Here is a 17,423-nt window from a genome sequence, read left to right as displayed (position 1 = left end):
ACGCTTTCCTCTGGTTTAGTAACACAGCGACACTCCCCGATTGTCTTTTTTCGCTTTGAGGCTGGCAGACGATCCCTAAAGTTTCTGATGAAATCTCACTCTCGACGGACGGAAACGACTCTTGCGGCGAAACTTTGCTCTAGAAGGCAACTCCAGTCAGTATTCTTGTTAGAAAGAGGACTATAGTTTTGTGGACGACATTAAAACATCCAGTCTTGTGTTGTGGGATATTTTTGGGGAGTAAATCGTCGTTTGTCGGGGGCCCGGACGTTGCCCCGTTGCTAACCTGCTAACGCGCGACGCAGGACTGCTAGCTAACCTTTTGGACGAAAAAAACATCACCATGGCTCGATTTTTGTCTTCGAAGTCAAGTGTGCTCCGTCTATCTACGCTGTCCAGCTCCCCCAACGTCTTCTCCAAGTTGTCGGCTAGAAAGAAGTCCAATCACCGCTCACAGCGAACCACGGCGGAGCTCGACTGGGAAAGCGACGACATTTCTTGGGTTCCTCTGTGTTACAATGGCCGCTATGCTGTCCAGTCAATGTAAGGACAATGTCTCCGTGGACATACTAGACTTTTTGTTTCTCTCAAAAGGACGTTTTGGTGCTGCTGTAGCCCACTTTCGTATGACAGCTGTCACGTTAGCCGCTAACCTGCGATAGCTCACCTTTTCTTGACCCAGACGAAAGTTCAGTGTTTGTAGAGATCATCTCTACACCTTGTAGTTTATACAAGATGTTTGGAAACAGGAGTAACGAGGGACAGTTACCGTGCGGGCAGAGCTTGCCTTCTCGTGCCGGCCTCAGTGTAGCCTCCGCCGGCCTTGAGAGTCAGGAAAGTCCGTGGATCGGCCTGCTCTCCGTGTTGTCCAGGCCCGCGCTTTCATTTCTGTACAAATATCTACCGGGCTTCACACGAATCCCCTCTCTGGCCGACGACAGTGATATGAACAGTTGTCTGGTTGATGAGCAGGGGAATCTTCTCCGACAGCTGGTAATGCCGCTCAGTCAGAACCAAGTTTGTCATGCCGGCCTGCTGGAGCCGAGGACGGGTACTACTTTGTCCTGGCTGAGCGCCGAATCACTTCGAGAAGTCGACATTCACCTCAGCCACCAACCTGAGTCGTCTTCTGGAAACCTCTCCTGGTCCAGTCAGGACCTGAAACCTGGCACAAGGATGGACCGGGTGAGGGGCAGGACTTGGTTGAGCAACTTCTTTGGAGGCGACATGACCCACGCAGTATTGTTGTCCCATTTGTCCCGGGCTGAATTGGGAACAGTGGCAGCCCACGTTAGTCCACAGCTGGACACAAAAGAGTCACACGGCATGTTGTTGCTGGACGAAAACGCTGGAGTCCACAAAGAGGATGCTGCTAACAATGACCGGGTCCGGAACAGAGGCTGGTCCGCAGTAGACCACCAAGTTAACATCACTGCGGCTTGCTCTGTGGTGGGCCTGCTAGCTCGGGATCAGGACAATGGCTACTCCAGCTTGGAGGAGGAGCATGCAAACTTGTTGTTGACCTCGCACGCACCAGCAGGACCCTCCGACAAGACAGTGGAGGCGGAGTCTGAAGAAACCTTAAAAGAAGGAAGTGAACCTGCCGTGGCGACCCCTCATTGCCAAAACAAGAGCATCGCTTTCATTATGGGCTGTCCCTGTAGTGACGATGACATCGGCAGCCAATCAGACGACGACGATGATGACGGCTTTGACAGTGAGGGCTCGTCTGGTCTCTCGGACTCCACCGACGAAGACGACGAAGCCTCTGACTCGGATGACCCGCTTGATCCGGAAGCGGAGCGTCTCTTCACTTCCTTGTGTGTAAGTCGCGACCCCTACAACCTCCGAAACTTCACCGCCCTGATGCACACGGGCCGCACGCCGCCACGCTCCATTCCCGCCACCTCGCCTCCTTCCTCCACGCAGTCCACCCCGGCCTCCTCCCCCGACCTAACCCCTGCTGCCGTTCTCCCCCTCGCGTCCTCCCCTCCATCGGGGAGCGACACATGGGATGACTCGACATCAGCCAGCGAAGTGGACGAGGTGGAAAGCCTCCGCCTGCTCAACTCCTTCGCCTCGTCGGACCCTTACAGTCTTTTCAACTTCCAGGCCCCCATTGGGAAGGCAGGTTCTGCTCAGACCAGGACATCCACAAAGGCACCCACTCGGCTCCCACGTCCCAAGGCTCAGTCGCTACCTGTGTCCAAGAAGGAAGAGAAACAGGACAGCAGTTTCTCCGAATTTTCCGCCTCCTCTGGCCTGACCCCGAGAACTGCCAAAAAGGTTAGTTTAGATGTTTTAATCTTTCCTAATATATTTAACAATTGTGGCAAAGGGTTGAGATCATCACACCTGCTGGTGTGGGTGGGACCACTCTAGCCAATCATAGAGGAGTCCTGCTGTGGAGCTTTGTTGCCTCCTGGTGGAGTCTTAAAGAACAGCATTTATTCTGAAACCCTTTCCACTTCCTGTGCCAGGTGCGCTTCTCTGACCGTGTCGAGGAGTTCTTTGCCAGCTGTGGCGAGGAGGAAGAGGACCGCAAGGGTCCATGGGAGGAGCTGGCGCGGGACCGGTGTCGCTTCCTGCGGCGCTGTCAGGAGGTGGAGCTTAGCATCGCCTACTGCCTGCAGCCGCGGCACCGCCGCCTGGCGTACCGCCGCCTCGTAGGCCACGACGCCTGAGAACACATGCGGCCTCATGAGTTTGTTTGCCTGCTTCCATGGCACGACCTTTGAACTTTGCATGTGGCAGCAAGTTAGCACCTTGGTCAGCCCCCCCCGTCCCCACCCGATGACCATTTCTCATTCATTTCAACTTTGAACTTTCTTTTCATTGTTTCTCGAAAGCCAAAGTGGACGTCCCATGTTGGGGAAGGGGGGTGGTGGTCATTAATAGTATTGAAATCGTATTAAAACACAAGATGTTTGTATTTTACATACAGTGTATATGTATCCATATATACTGTGGGTATGTACAGTATATGTAAACATATTTTTAAAGTGATTTAGCTTGAAAGTGTGGCTGTCAGCTGCTAACCTTTGACCCTGTGTACTATTTTGGTTTGCCTGTCAGACAGGAAGTAAGACTCGTCAGGTGACTTTCAAAGGAAAAGGACTCCGGTGTTAATTCAAAAAGCTTTTATTTTTGTAAGGCATCATTTTCCTGTGTGTGATGTTTTGCTGATAAAATGAATATTACATGACAGCCTGAAGCTGAAGTTATTTTGTGATGTCGCTCCTCTGCAGGAGCTCAGCAGACGGTGATGCAGGTAAAACTACTGCAGGCCATGTTCTCCTCATGACTGCCTCCCGGCTGTTTGTCTCATTTATTTAGGCAACGCTTGGCAGGTGAAAGCCCATGCGTCCCTGTGGACCCATCCTCTAGCGCCACCAGCAGGTCTCGCAGGTACTTGATGTAGCTGATGGCAGCTCTCAGCGTCTCCACTTTGCTGAGCCTCCTGATGGTGCTGCAGCCTGGCAGGTGCTGCCTCAGCCTGGCATAGCCTGCATTCACACACTTCACCCTCATCCGCTCACGCTTGTTGCGCGTCTGGACAAAGGCGGCGTCCGTGGGACCTCCATAGGACACCTGAGGGTTTCCAGATGCTGGTGGAGGCTGCTCAAGAAGGGAAAGAGGACAGGGGGCGGGGCCCTTAGAGGCCCTTTGGAGAGGTTCATGCTTGCTTGGGAGGCTGGTGTTCTCGCAGTGCCCAGCAGGGGGAGACACTCGACTGTCACGACTAGGACAAGTTAGAAGGAACGTCTGCAGTACAGTAACGTTACATAACTACATCATATACTGTATGCAAATAACGTAATAATTGTGTGCGAGCTGTCTTTTCACTTACCTGCTGTTGTGTTGGAGTTTGGCTCCTGAAGGAAGCTTGCAGGGGTTACCTGCTTATGCCAGCTGAGACTGCGCCCCCTTCCGTGTGTGTGTGTGTGTGTGTGTGTTTGTGTAAGTGTTAACATCTCAACTCAACAATGCACCCTAGACGTCTTCCACTTCCTGGTGACTTTTTCACACATTTTACACATCAAACACACAAATTACTGTTTGTGTGTGTTTCTTCACACACACACTTCCTGTGTCAGCCTCTCACCTGCTCACATACTGTTTATACACACACACACAGGTACACACACACGGGTAACCTGAGCTGCTGTGTAAATGTTTCAATGGCAAACTTCACAGTCATTCATTTTCTACTGCTTTTCCTCACGAGGGTTGCGGGGGTGCTGGAGCCTATCCCAGCTGTCTTGGGGCGAGAGGCGGGGTACACCCTGGACTGGTGGCCAGCCAATCACAGGGCACATATAGACAAACAACCATTCACACTCACATTCATACCTATGGACAATTTGGAGTCGCCAATTAACCTAGCATGTTTTTGGAATGTGGGAGGAAAGCGGAGTACCAGGAGAAAACCACGCATGCACGGGGAAAACATGCAAACTCCACTAGTCTCCTAGCTGTGAGGTCTGTGCGCAAACCACTAGACCGCCGTGCAGCACAAACATCACATATCAAGTTTTAACTTCTTTGAAGCAAAAGCAGACTGATCCTGTTTATTTCATATTTTCTACTGTACAAAGGTGTCAGAACCTAAAATAATTGTACAAAATCAAAGTTCAGCAGTAATGAAACATGTTATTGTTCCATAATTCCATATACATGACTATTTTATTAGGACAGTCTGATGTGATTAGAAATGTAAAAAGTCGCCGAAAAAAATCTCACATACACAAGCGTGTGCTTTGGAAGACGTGCACGCCGCTCTTTACATTCACAGTTCAGTGCAGAGTGGACGGTGAGGGGGGGCGTGGCCAAGCCGTCAATCATTCCATGTATGGGTACTTCCACTCAGAGAGCGGAATGTGCGTTTCCTTGACAACCTGAGGCGACGTCCAGCGGAGGACATAGTGTGGACCACCGGGTTTGTCGTTGGTGCCTGGAAGGGGAGATGCTGTCAGGATCATGTTCGCTACTTAAAAGGGGGCGGGGTCTCACCTGAAGCCCTGGCGCCCCCAAACGGTTGCTGGGCCACAATGGAGCCGGTAGACTTGTCGTTGATGTAGAAGTTTCCGGCGGCGTTCCTCAGGACTTTGGAGGCCTCGTCGACGACGCTCCTGCGGTCACATGTCGGGAGGTGAAATGCCGGTGGGCGTCACGGCTGCCACGAGCGGGCTTACCTGTCCAGAGCGAAGATGGCGCCCGTGAGCGCGTACGGGGAAGTGCTGTCAATCAACCGTAGGACGTCCTTGTAGTCATCATCAGGGTAGACGTAAACAGACAGGACTGGTCCAAAGATCTCCTGCGGCACACAAAGACATGAGGCGGAAGCAAAGGGGGATGTCACGGCATGGGACAAGACTGGACCTCCTCCATGATGGCGTCCTGGGGGTCTTTGGTCCGGATCACAGTGGGCTCCACAAAGTAGCCTTTGGAGTCATCACAGTTGCCCCCCGCGATTATTTCTAAGTTAGGGGAGGTCTTGGCCCGGTCCAACCAGGTCTTGATGCGTCTGAAGGACTGCGGGAGCAGACGGTTCATGAGCACACATACGTGAGAGATGTACGTGCAAAGACGGCGGCGGCACCTTGTGGTCGATGACTGCAGAGAAGAAAGTGCTAAAGTCTTCTACGGGCTGAAGAAGAAGTAGATGTTAGAAGATCGTGGTCCACCTGCATCAGCACCTTGAAGATGACACTCACGTCTCCTACTCGGACTTCTTGAAGGACGTCCACAAGCTTCTGTTGGACCTGCGGCCACAGGCTCTGTGGGATGTACATCCTGGAGCACGCTGAACACTTCTGCCCACCGTACTCAAACGCAGAGCGGACGGTCCCGTTCACTACGCTCCGCACGTCTGCAGAATTGTGCACAAAATGGAAGTTCTTGCCGCCGCACTCTGAGAACGAGAAGAAGATGACATGAGAAAAGTCCATCAAATGTATTTTAAAAGTCATCCTCACCTCCTGCCAGTCGAGGGAAGCTTCTGTAGATGTCCAGGTTTTGGGCTACTTGCTTCCACAGCCGCTTGAAGGTTCTGCAAAGGTCCAAACATCAGTTCTGAACGGCGCAGACACAGCGCCCTGCACGGTCCTTACGGAACGCTGCCAGTGAAGTTGATTCCCGCCAGATGCTCGGACGCCGTCACGGCATCTCCAAACACGGGCCCGTCGGCTGGAAGGAACTGGATGATGTTGGGAGGAAGGCCGCACTCCCTCAGGATCTTGTAGACGGCGTAGCTGGCAGACATGGCGGTGTCGCTGGGCTTCCACAGGACCACGTTTCCCTGCGGGAGGTCAACGCCTGAGCCACAAACCCGTTGTGTTTGAAGATATCCCTCCCGGGAGACTCACCATCACGGACGGCGTTCCAGCGAGATTCCCACCTATCGCAGTGAAGTTAAATGGTGCCACTGCGGCGATGAAGCCCTGGCAAAGAAAAAGGTGTGGAATCGAACCCGACAGGCGGCACTATACAAATGCAGTACCTCCAAACCGCGATAGAGGGCTGTGTTGACGCTTCCTTCAGCATCCAGCGGCTGCTGCGCTTCCAGCTCCACGGCGTGCTTGGCGTTGAATCGGAAAAAGTCAATGAGCTCGGCGGCCGCATCTATCTCTGCCTGCATCACCGTTTTGCCCTGGAAGCCCCGAACACACGCTCAACGACTGTGGCGCTAACTAGCTTAGCATCTTCTGCTTACCTGTCCGATCATGGTCTTGGCGAGGACTTCCGCTCGCTTGGGTCCGCTGATGACATCAGCTGCCTTCAAGAGAACCTGAGCTCGGTCCTGGACGGGTTTCAGATCCCACTCTCTCCGCGCCGCCAGCGACGCCACGATGGCTTTGTTGATCAGCTCCTGCACGCACGCCAATTAATGATGCCGCAGCGGCGCTCGACGCAAACCATGTGGCTCACCTTGTCGGCGTAGCAGAACTTGGCCACCTTGTGAGCGTGATCGAACGGCTGCAAAGAAACAAACACTCGCTATAGATTCCACTGGTGATCCCAGCAGGAGATGACACACTCACACATAGCTGGTATCTAATGTCGCTAGTCCACACGTGCTCATCTCCAACCACGCAGGGAATCTCCTCAGTGTTTGTCTTCACACGCTCCAGCGCCTGACAACGAATTAGTTAATTCATGTTCAGGATGAGCTGGAGCCTATCCCAGGAAAGACATGCAGGAGTAGGAACCTGGAGAAGTTCAGTCCTTTCCACGCTTCCTTGTTTGAAGGCGAGGATGGGCTCGTTCTTCACAGACAGCGTCGCACACGCAGACGTTTTCAACCTGAAAACACAACACGGGCTCTTATTTTGAAAGCTTCCCGCATGTTAATTCCACACTAACAAGCAGGGGAGGTGCAGAGGTTGTCTAGACGAGTCCAACACGTGGTGTCTCAGCGGTGAATGTTAAAAAGTGACTGTGAACCTTCACCTTTTATCTTCATGACTTATTAACTTGCTTTGTCGACTTTGTCAAAGACAAACTCAAGGTCGCCGTGTAGCTGCTTGTCCACGTGTCTCACTGTCTGATGTGTCCCAATGGGTTTTTATATAATGTCCCAGTGTGACTCACCGACGTGCTGAGAAAGTCAACAAACATTCCGTTTGGAATAACGATATCACACGATAATAAAATTATTCATCACAATATAAAAGATGAAGGTCACTAACTACACCGTCTCTTGGGAAAGCTAATTATCTTAGCTAATGAACACTGACTGTTGGAACCGGCCAGCACCTGTCAGTTGAGTGGTCCAAGTACGTCATGTGACCCATAAAAGGTAAACAAATATCTCCTTAAGACATATTAACGTTCATTTAGTCAGAGGCAACAAGCCCTGTGCAGTGAATGAGCTCATTAGGCTCATTAAGTGTTGAAATATTGGTCAAAGTATTACCATACAGTGTAGCATATTAGCATACATGTGTACCGCTAACAAGCTAGCATGTCTGGCTCACGTCAAACTAAGTTAGCATTAGCTCGCTTCCAGCAGAGGTGACCGTGCCTCTCCGGTCCGCTTAGTTCGGTGTCACGGTACCACCTACCCCCTCCACGACAGCCGCGCCGCTGCTGACACGCGCAGCATGTTTCCCGTCCAGCACCAGGACACAAATAAAGCAGGAAGAAAGGAAACACCCTTAAGACGTCAAAAATGAAGACAGAAAACCCTCCCCCGGTTAACCACCGATGGTACGGCCTCAGAATACTTGACGACTGTTTGGACTGATGCCACCTCCGAGTTGGCCCAGTCCGCCGGGATGCCTTCGAGACTGTGACGTAACAGTGGGCGGGTTCCTTCTTGAGTTACATTTCCTGGTCCAACATTAGATTGTGGACGTGATATTTATAATATACTTAGATAGACGCACATTACATACATATAATATTGATTTATATGTGCTTGGTATGTTTATATGTGCTTGGGGGTGCTTGGTAACACCCACCATGGCATATACAAGTGGTATATCACAGAGGCGGGCTTCATGACTGACCAATCACAGAATCCATTTAAAACTTATGGGCCAATCAAAAATGAGTTGTTTCTAACGTTATACCGACCCGGAAGTTATGTCCAAATTTTAAAGTTATGTTATCCGGCTGTGTGGGTTGCTCTTAATGTCATGTTTCAAAGATTTAGCGCTTTGTTAAGACCACAAGATTCGACAAGCATGTAAATGCAAATGTAACAGGCAATTTTTACATTTCGTGGCAGGTATACTTATGGCCCCAATAAGAAAAAAATCTTTAATGGTTTACTTGCTTTCTATCTAAGCTGGGACTGGGAAAATAAACACAGTTGTTCCTTTCGCCTTTCGTGAGCTGTCATTTTTGACCCTCATTGAGTGCCGTAGCTCCAGAGGCGTTGATAAGACTATTGTGGTTGAAATCAACCTGCACACGTCTGTCATTCGGATTAAATCAACAAAACAAGACGAAACTACTGACACTGGACTGGATAGGCGAAACAGGACAAAGTGGTGAGTTTCACTGTCAAAAGTGTGATGTTGGTGTTTGGTGACGCGAGCTTCCTTGCTAGCTAGCTAACGGCAGCTAGCCTGCTAGCTAGAAGCTACATTGAAGAAGACGCTACAGAGGAGATACGTCGATTTTGTTGGTGTGTCTCTTAAACTGTCATCAACCGTCATTTCTATGTGAGTCCAGAAGATGTATCAGGCCAGGTGAGCTCAAGGCATTCCTTCACGCTTAATTAGAACCACTAAGTGGTTTTTTTGTAGTTAAATGTCAAACGTCACTAAGTCAAATGAGCAGAATATCACATGCAAAAAGAGATTCATTTGAAGGTAATGATGACGATGGCGCCATTTTGCAAAAAATGGGATTTCTTGCTTAGAATGGAGGTCGCGATTTTTTGTGAGTGTGTACATACACACACCACGTTCAGAGCATTTTGCTTACATAAAAATAATCACAATTTAATGATAGTAATACAAACTCTTCAGGGTTGCAGACAGCGACAAAAATCACACTATGCAATTTTGATAATACAAATGGTGTGTGGGTCCCAGGTTGAGGCTTCTAACGGTCTGCTGCTGTTCATGGGACGTCCTATATAATAATAATTAAAAAAAAAAAGGAAATAATCCATCACATCAAAAACATGGCAGGCTCACTCACTGGACAGTACAGTCATCCATGTGATTATTTTGTGCAGCCGACTGTGTAATCATGTTTGCTTTGTAGTGGTTGTGAGGGTCAGCTGACTCCCAGCAGGCAGCATGAGCTCCAAAGGTGGCGGGACCGCTCTGAGCCGCCGCAACTATCGACTGTCATCAGACACGGACAAGCCGAGATCTACCGGTGAGTGCGGACGTTGTTGACATCGCCTGCAGCCTCGTCGTGCCTCATTTCTTTTTTTTTTTCATCCGTCAGGTATTGTGAACGAGAAGCTGCTGAGTGACTATTTGCATCATGTCTTTCCTTCCGGAAAGCAAGGACCTGCTCTGGCCTCCCTCAGGTATCTTCCTGAAATCACCGCCAGGCTTTACTGTACAATGAAATGAGGATGTCGCTTTTATTGTTGTTTTCCTAGCCCCTTTCATACAGAAATGTGAAAACAAATCAGTGAAAACTGCAGCTTGCACTTCACGTTTTGAGCTTCACGCTATTTCCTTTCATGCAGCTTCTCTTAACGGTTGGGATATGACCTCTGAAACCCCGCACAATGTCAGTGTGGGTGCCCTTCACACAGAACAAGATTACTGGCTAGCAGAGGCAGCGTGAAAGAGGCTCAAGTTCGTCAGTGTGCTGACGTCCATTCTGCAGCCTCATGTTACCGACACTTCTATTCATAGACACACACACACACATAAACAGACGTTTAGAACAAAATGGTGTCTTGAGCTGTGTTTGAAAGCGCATACTTACCTACTACTCATACTAACTTTTTGAGTATGCATTGTGTCTACACTGGCAGTATGCGATTTTTGAGTATGCGAGAAGTTCCCGGATGCATACTGCATTGCATTCGCCAGAAATGTTTACTATGTATCATCAGCTTACTACTCACACTCAAATTACCCAGGATGCAACACAACGTGACGTCACCGAGAAAATAAAAAAACATTGGCTGAACACTGAGCAGCAGGATGGACCAAACGGTGGTGTCAAGCAGGATGTATTGCGAGTTGGTTCTCTTCTTGTTTTCAAAGTAAAAGCAGTGATTTATCACTATGTTTTTTCTTTTTTTGTATGAGAAAAGTAAGGGAGTGTTTTATTTTTTGAAAATAACCTAAAGTGCGTCACTCACTTTGGCTAGCTTAAATTTTGCTGAATTCGTCCGAATGAAATTGTAAACGGTTGGTATTTGGACAGGGGCGGCACGGCGGTCTAGTGGTTAGCGCGCAGACCTCACAGCTAGGAGACCGGGGTTCGGTTCCCGCCCTCTCCCGTCTCTGTGTGGAGTTTGCATGTTCTCCCCGTGCATGCGTGGGTTTTCTCCGGGTACTCCGGTTTCCTCCCACATTCCAAAAACATGCTAGGTTAATTGGCCACTCCATACTATGAAAGTATGAAAGTGAGTGTGAATGGTTGTTTGTCTATATGTGCCCTGTGATTGGCTGGCGACCAGTCCAGGGTGTACCCCGCCTCTCGCCCGACGACAGCTGGGATAGGCTCCAGCACCCCCCGCGACCCTCGTGAGGAAAAAGCGGTAGAAAATGAATGAATGAATTTGAATGAATTTGGACAAATAAATGGCACACTTTCAGAAACAGACACTTTCTCGCCTAATTAAAAAAAAATCTCAATAAAGTGGCGTATTTAAAGAGTTTAGAGCTAAAGTGAAATCAGCTTCAGCCTGTCTATTTCAGCTCAGGTAGGAGCGCAATGCATTGTGGGTTATCATGTAGTACGCTGTAGTGTAAACGCTTTGCATACTGTCTGATGGATTGAGTATGCAGTATGGAGTGTGGATAGTATGGGCATGGAAGTATGTATGTTAGTATGCGGTTTCGAACACAGCCTTGGTGCTGCGATGGTTCCTCATCCCTGGACAGATGTGACAAGAAGATATAATTTAAAGTGCTGGTGGTGGGTTTTCATATGTTCACTTCTCATCTCCAGGAAGTCCTTGGCCTTCCAGGATGTTGGTGCTCACCTGGAAATGTTGTTGTGTGAAGGGGAAAGCGCTGAGGACAGTGCAGGTACGTGTGACTACAAAGAAGAAGCGTGGGGAAAAAAACTGTCATTTCAGCTTTGTGAAAAACCTTATTTTTATTTTTATTTTTATCAGCTTCACTCTTTGCTGCGCCTATTCCACTTTTGATGTTTTTTTCACCATGTATTTCCGACTTTTTTCCGAAATAGTCCTTGTAAATTGTCCATAATATTTACTTTTTCCCCCCAACCTAATTTTCCAAAGATTCCAATTTTTTGTTTGTCATAATATTATGACTTAATCAAACAACTTAGTTTTTGTTAAATATTTGAACTCTATGCTACTAAAATGTCATAATTTGTCTTGTGTTAATTTTTAATTTATTCTCATAAGAATGCAGCTTTTTTTTCTGAATATTTTGACTTTATTCTCGTAACACTATGTTCTTCTTCTAATATTATGCCTTTTAATCCCGTAACATTTCGCCTTCATTCAATATTATAACCTATTATATATATATTATACTATATTTGGAATAATATTTGTTCTTTAATATTTCAACTTGATGCTATTAAAATGAATTTATTTTTCCTCAAAATATTAGAGCGTTATTCTGATAAAATTTTGAATTTGTCCAATAAAATGACTGCTGATTTGTCAGCTTTTGTTAATTTTTTTTCCTTGTTAAATTATACTCTTAGAATGTTCTGTGGGCCGAAAAAAAAAAAAATTCATGGGCCATAAATGTCCCTCAGGCCGCAGTTTGGACCCCCCTGGTATTAAATGTAAATATGCTTAATGAAGTGACATGTGAGCTGCATGGCGGACGAGTGGTTAGTGCGCAACCCTCACACCTTCCAGCTTCTTCCAACCTCCTCACAGAGACCAGGGTTCAATTCCACCCTCGGCCATCTCTTTGTGGAGTTTGCATGTTCTCCCCGTGGATGCGTGTGTTTTCTCCGGGTACTCCGGTTTCCTCCCGCATTCCAATGAGTGTGAATGGTTGTTTGTCTATATGTGAAGGTAGAACATTGCTGATATCTTCCCCGTCTTGTCCAGACCAGCCCGTAGAAGGTCGTCTGGGTCCCCAGCCGGTGGTTCTGGACCACAACAGTGGCTTCGAGGGTCTTCTGTTTGTAGATGACGACCTACTGGGGGTATGACACCCACTTTTTTTTTTTTCTTCTTCTTGGTCGCTGATGATCAACGTCTTCTCAACCTCAGGTGATCGGGCACAGTAACTTCAGCTCCATCCGAGCCACCACCTGCGTTTACAAAGGTAAGCTTCTTCTGACATGCTGATCCGTGTTAGGATGGAGGGAGGACCGCTGTGATTGGCTGGCCACCAGTCCAGGGTGTACCCCGCCTCTCGCTCAAAGTCAGCTGGGATAGGCTCCAGCATAGACAATGGATGGATTTTTTAGTTTAGTTTATGAGTTTATTCTAGGATTTTTTTTCTTAAATCCATTTTGTTTTACTATTTTGAATTGATTATTGTAAAATTAGAGATGTTTTTTTTAAACTATTTTGTCATACATTTCTTTCTTGTGATTAGGAATTTATTTCAATATATATATATTTTTACTTTATTCTCACAACATACGTTTTTCTGCAAACAAATTTTACAAAATTGTTTATTTCAACTTTTATTCATTTATTTATTTATATAAATGTATGTATTTTTATATTTATTTATTTATTTTTTTATGTGCTGCCAACGGGCCAAAACAACAACAAAAAAAACAGCCACAGACCGCAGGTAGCACTGAGTAAATAAAGTGCAATTCAAATGTTGACAATGCTATCAGCAACTTTGTGATTAAATCAACAGTTCGGTTTGACATGTTCTTCTAGTTGTTGAAAAAAGTTAAATAAATATTGCTATTTACAAATAACCATTGCAGACACAGTGGCGGTGGTGACAAATTTTCCGCCCTCCCAAATTTTCAAGAATACAAATATTAAAGCAAATAATAAAGCAAATATTGACCCCTGCGGTCTTGCACACACGAGTCGTGTTTTGATGACTGTGATGACGATCGTAGCTCGTAGCTTGCCCGTCAATAGACTACGTAGACTACGTATCATACAGGTGCCAGCGAGGCAGACCAGCGACTCTGGTGCATGCTTACCAAAATAAAAATATTTGTAATCATTTTCAAATTATTTGTGGTTAATATGTCCATCAATAATAGCTGATATATGTATCTATATATTTACAATATATTACTTAAAATAGTTTTCAAGTAAAAAAAACATAAAAAAAATATGGCGGCTTTTATTTTGTAATGGCATAGCGCCACAACCCTGTGTGGGAACTCGGGAACTGAAGCCCCCTCCCTCCCATTTATGAGACGGCGCTCTTACTCTCAGCTCGCTGCGACGGATGAACGATCATGTGATGCTTTATTTGTATTGGACGGACACTTCCTGTCGTGTGGCATCTGCAGGGAAATGGGCGTACGAGGTGCTGATATCCTCACAGGGTCTCATGCAGATCGGATGGTGCACGCTCAGCTGTCGCTTCAACCAGGAGGTGAGTCGCCCTCGCCCTGGGGGGGTTGGAATCTTTTGCCGAGCCTCCGCAGTGTCCCTGATGCTGTGGTTGTGACTTCCTCTCAGGAGGGCGTAGGCGACACCCCCGATTCTTACGCCTACGACGGGAACAGAGTGCGCAAGTGGAACGTGACCACCACCAACTACGGGAAGGTGAGCCCACATGAAGCCAACATAGTGGTGGTGCGGGGGGTCATGTGACTGTTGTTGATGCTCGTTTGTGTGGTCTCAGTCGTGGGCGGCGGGGGACATCGTCAGCTGTCTCATTGACCTGGACGAAGCCACCATCACCTTCTGCCTGTGAGTGACTCCACCCCCTCGCTCATACCCAGTCCACCACACATCTAGTGACAGACAAAGATTGTGGCAACGAGATCAACACCTTCAACACTGCGTTGCACAGCTAAAAAGGCTTTCTTCCCAGGAACGGCCAGTCTCTGGGCACAGCCTTCAGCGACATCAAGATGGGTCCTGGCGTGGCTTACTTTCCTGCCATCAGCCTCTCGTTCAAGGAGTCGGTGGCGTTCAACTTTGGAAGCCGACCTCTCAGATATCCTGCGGTGGAAAAACAGCATTCTGTATTTGCCCTGTGACGCCCCACGCTGCTTTGTCCTTAATGTATTGCACGTATCCCGTGGAAGGCTACCTGCCCCTGCAGGACCCCCCCACTGCTGACTTGATAAAAGCTCACAAGCTCCTGGGCTACATCAAGAACGTCCTGTCCACTACTATCGATACTCAGGTGGGATCATGTTGCATCCCAGACACCAGAGCTCGTGGTCCTCCACACTAAAGAAGGAGTTTGCTTGCAGGAGGAACGTCTGCTGGAGAAGGATTGTTCCCTTTGGAGGCTGCACGGAGAACCAACAGTCCTCATCACGTTGGCTCACATCTTCAACCACTTTGCTCCTCTCATGGTCAGCAACTCTTCTTAGATGCTTTCATTGTTCACCGACATATTTACCAAACCCATTTTCCTTCTGGATCTAGTGTAAAGTTTACCTGGTGGAGGATGTCCTCATGAACTTCCTGCTGGGGATTCTGGAGGGTGGAGGTTCTGTGGATGAACACCCGCTCATACAACAGCTGCTGGATCTTTTCTGGCTCCTCATGGAGGTAAAAACCCATGGTGTCATGTGATGTGACATCAGCATCACTGCGAGCGTTGTGTTTGCGTGTGTATGTAGGACTACGAGGTGAACGAGTGTCTGAAGCAGCTGATGATGTCATTGCTGAGGGCCTACCGCTTCTCCCCCATCATCCCTGACCTGGGCTTCCAGGTAGGACGTGGCTGTGAACGCGGCCGGTGTTTGTTGTGTGTGTTCACACGCTTCCTGTTTGCTCTTTCAGATCCACTACCTGCGTCTGACCACTGCCATCCTGCGCCACGAGAAGTCCAGGAAGTACCTGCTCAGCAACGTCTTATATCCTTTCCGAGAAGATCACGCCGCCGTCACATGATCCCTCACTTCCGCCTTCCTTAACACAACTTCACATTCGACGTGCTGCGCTCCGTCGTCTTCTTTTACATCAAGACGCCACTCAGAGTGAAGGAGGCGGGGCTAGAGGAGCTCATCCCCACCACCTGGTGGCCAACGCACTTTGATAAGGAGGTAACAAACTATTTGGCCAAAACGTTCCTACCGATAGCCGATATTCATTACCGATACTGAGATAGGAGACCAGGGTTCAATTCCACCCTCGGCCATCTCATGCGTGGGTTTTCTTCGGGTACTCCGGTTTCCTCCCACATTCCAAAAACATGCTAATTAGGTTAATTGGCGACTCCAAATTGTCCATGAAGGTATGAATGTGAGTGTGAATGGTTGTTTGTCTATATGTGCCCTGTGATTGGCTGGCCACCAGTCCAGGGTGTACCCCGCCTCTCGTTCGAAGACAGCTAGGATAGGTTGTAGAAAATGAATGACTGACAGGTGACTGACAGGGTAGGTGCGCCACGGCGAAGCCTCGCCAACGGGCTACTTAGGAATTTTCATGAGCAGCGCAGTGAGGCGCAGTGTGGCGCACCCATGCCGCTATCCATTCCGACTGGCACAACCAGTTGGCACAACATGTTAAACCATCCCATGCCTTTTCTTCTCCCACTGCCAGCAGTGGGAGAAGAAAAGGCATGGGATGGTTTAACATGTTCATTCCTGTTTTTCCCTTTCAGGGCAAAGACGAGCGGGAGCACAAAGATGAAAGTTCTGATGAGCGTTTGAGGCGGCGAGCTTACGAGCGAGGGTGTCAGAGGCTGAAAAAGAGAATAGAAGGTGTGAGCCTCTTTCCTTATTCGTCGGAACAAAAGCGGTAGAAAATGAATGAATGAATGAATGAATGAATGAATGAAAGAAGAAATGCGGCTTTTGATGAGCTCTTTGTCTCCTCCTAGTGGTGGAGGAGCTGCAGGTGCAGATCCTCAGGCTGCTGCTCAACAACAAGGACAAAACTACGGTAGGTGCATCTTTCATTTGTCATTGTCTGTGCTGCTGGCATCTCTTCCACAATATATGATCTTGCATGACCTTGCTCGCCAGCTAGCTGACCGTTAGCACGTTGATTTACAACAACAACAACAAGTCCATACTTGTTATGTTAAATATGGGACATTTTCTAGAGCAGGGGTCTCAAATTCAATTTACTTGGGGGCCACTGGAGCTTAAACTTAAATAGCCAAAAACTTACCACTTCACACGGATACGGAGGATAACAGATATTTAACCTTTAACATTTAACATTAAACGTAATAATTTTTTCTGGGTACATGATACCATACAGCATCCATATCAAACTTGCGCGGGCCGCACTAACATTAAACTTTCATATTAAGGCGGGGACCTCAAACTAGTGTCCTGCGGGCCACTTTTGGCCCGCGGGCCGCGTGTTTGAAGCCCCTGTTCTAGAGTGTTTCGGATGCTTCGATCAGAGTTTTAAGCTAAGTCAGATGATACCAATCACATGGATTAACTGTATATTTTTCATTTTATTTATAATGGGTGTTATTGGTTGGAGGTGCCATATAAAGGGCAAACATCATAATTCCAAGGACCTCCAATTGGCAGGGGGCCCCACCGTTGTTTGTTATTCATGAGGCCCAGAATTCCTGGCACCCCGCTATCGGATATATGATCCAAACAAAGACAAAACTATTTTTATTTCCTTGTTCCAGAGAACATTTGTTGCTCAGGAAATCAGTGGTCATTTTCTGTTGTGAAAAACAAAACAAAAC

At 47.9% G+C, this 17,423-nt stretch overlaps 3 protein-coding genes across 6 annotated transcripts in view; 2 read left to right on the top strand and 1 right to left on the bottom strand.

Moving 5' to 3' along the window:
* The first annotated feature begins 22 nt into the window (after positions 1-22).
* Positions 23-3,207, top strand: ppp1r15b (protein phosphatase 1, regulatory subunit 15B). 2 transcript variants are annotated; one of them, XM_078798552.1, is made up of 3 exons: positions 23-1,824; positions 2,113-2,286; positions 2,481-3,207. In XM_078798552.1, exons 1-3 carry the CDS (start codon positions 736-738, stop codon positions 2,682-2,684), a joined length of 1,467 nt encoding a protein of 488 aa, XP_078654678.1. In that variant the 5' UTR covers positions 23-735; the 3' UTR covers positions 2,685-3,207. The 2 variants fall into 2 exon arrangements, with proteins under 2 accessions (XP_078654678.1, XP_057910599.2); XM_058054616.2 differs by having other exon boundaries at positions 26-2,286.
* A 1,331-nt stretch (positions 3,208-4,538) lies between these two features.
* aldh4a1 (aldehyde dehydrogenase 4 family, member A1) lies at positions 4,539-8,290 on the bottom strand. The gene is made up of 15 exons (XM_058054460.2): positions 8,067-8,290; positions 7,212-7,305; positions 7,044-7,136; positions 6,931-6,978; positions 6,716-6,871; positions 6,503-6,652; positions 6,369-6,443; positions 6,114-6,301; positions 5,979-6,052; positions 5,718-5,914; positions 5,603-5,650; positions 5,383-5,535; positions 5,196-5,317; positions 5,014-5,132; positions 4,539-4,954 (listed from the first exon to the last, which is right to left on the bottom strand). Exons 1-15 carry the CDS (start codon positions 8,105-8,107, stop codon positions 4,842-4,844), a joined length of 1,671 nt encoding a protein of 556 aa, XP_057910443.2. The 5' UTR covers positions 8,108-8,290; the 3' UTR covers positions 4,539-4,841.
* A 310-nt stretch (positions 8,291-8,600) lies between these two features.
* rnf123 (ring finger protein 123) overlaps positions 8,601-17,423 on the top strand; it is a 40,226-nt gene continuing 31,403 nt past the window's right edge. The window contains exons 1-18 of one of the 3 annotated variants that reach the window (XM_058054453.2): positions 8,601-8,999; positions 9,724-9,840; positions 9,913-9,997; positions 11,605-11,684; positions 12,698-12,795; positions 12,863-12,917; positions 14,089-14,174; positions 14,261-14,347; positions 14,427-14,494; positions 14,619-14,744; positions 14,822-14,936; positions 15,007-15,111; positions 15,185-15,310; positions 15,382-15,474; positions 15,545-15,620; positions 15,692-15,807; positions 16,368-16,467; positions 16,587-16,648. In XM_058054453.2, coding sequence (XP_057910436.2) covers positions 9,759-9,840; positions 9,913-9,997; positions 11,605-11,684; positions 12,698-12,795; positions 12,863-12,917; positions 14,089-14,174; positions 14,261-14,347; positions 14,427-14,494; positions 14,619-14,744; positions 14,822-14,936; positions 15,007-15,111; positions 15,185-15,310; positions 15,382-15,474; positions 15,545-15,620; positions 15,692-15,807; positions 16,368-16,467; positions 16,587-16,648 — 1,560 coding nt within the window. In that variant the 5' untranslated portion in view covers positions 8,601-8,999; positions 9,724-9,758. The other 2 variants (XM_058054456.2, XM_058054455.2) reach the window with 2 other exon arrangements.

Source organism: Doryrhamphus excisus, linkage group LG18, assembly GCF_037039965.1.
Source record: "Doryrhamphus excisus strain RoL-2023G ecotype Guam linkage group LG18, RoL_Dexc_Guam_v1.1, whole genome shotgun sequence".
NCBI lineage: Eukaryota > Metazoa > Chordata > Actinopteri > Syngnathiformes > Syngnathidae > Doryrhamphus > Doryrhamphus excisus.
This window is presented reverse-complemented; position numbering and strand designations above follow the sequence as displayed.

Bases quoted from the DNA above. Each gene is read 5' to 3' on its own strand.
- ppp1r15b (XM_058054616.2), top strand. From the start codon at position 736: ATGTTTGGAAACAGGAGTAACGAGGGACAGTTACCGTGCGGGCAGAGC. The intron at 2,287-2,480 runs GTTAGTTTAGAT...TTCCTGTGCCAG, and splicing joins CCCCGAGAACTGCCAAAAAG to GTGCGCTTCTCTGACCGTGT.
- aldh4a1 (XM_058054460.2), bottom strand. From the start codon at position 8,107: ATGCTGCGCGTGTCAGCAGCGGCGCGGCTGTCGTGGAGGGG. The intron at 7,306-8,066 runs GTAGGTGGTACC...TTGTGTTTTCAG, and splicing joins GCGCGGCTGTCGTGGAGGGG to GTTGAAAACGTCTGCGTGTG. The intron at 5,651-5,717 runs GTGAGTGTCATC...CTTCTTCTTCAG, and splicing joins AAGAAGTCCGAGTAGGAGAC to CCCGTAGAAGACTTTAGCAC.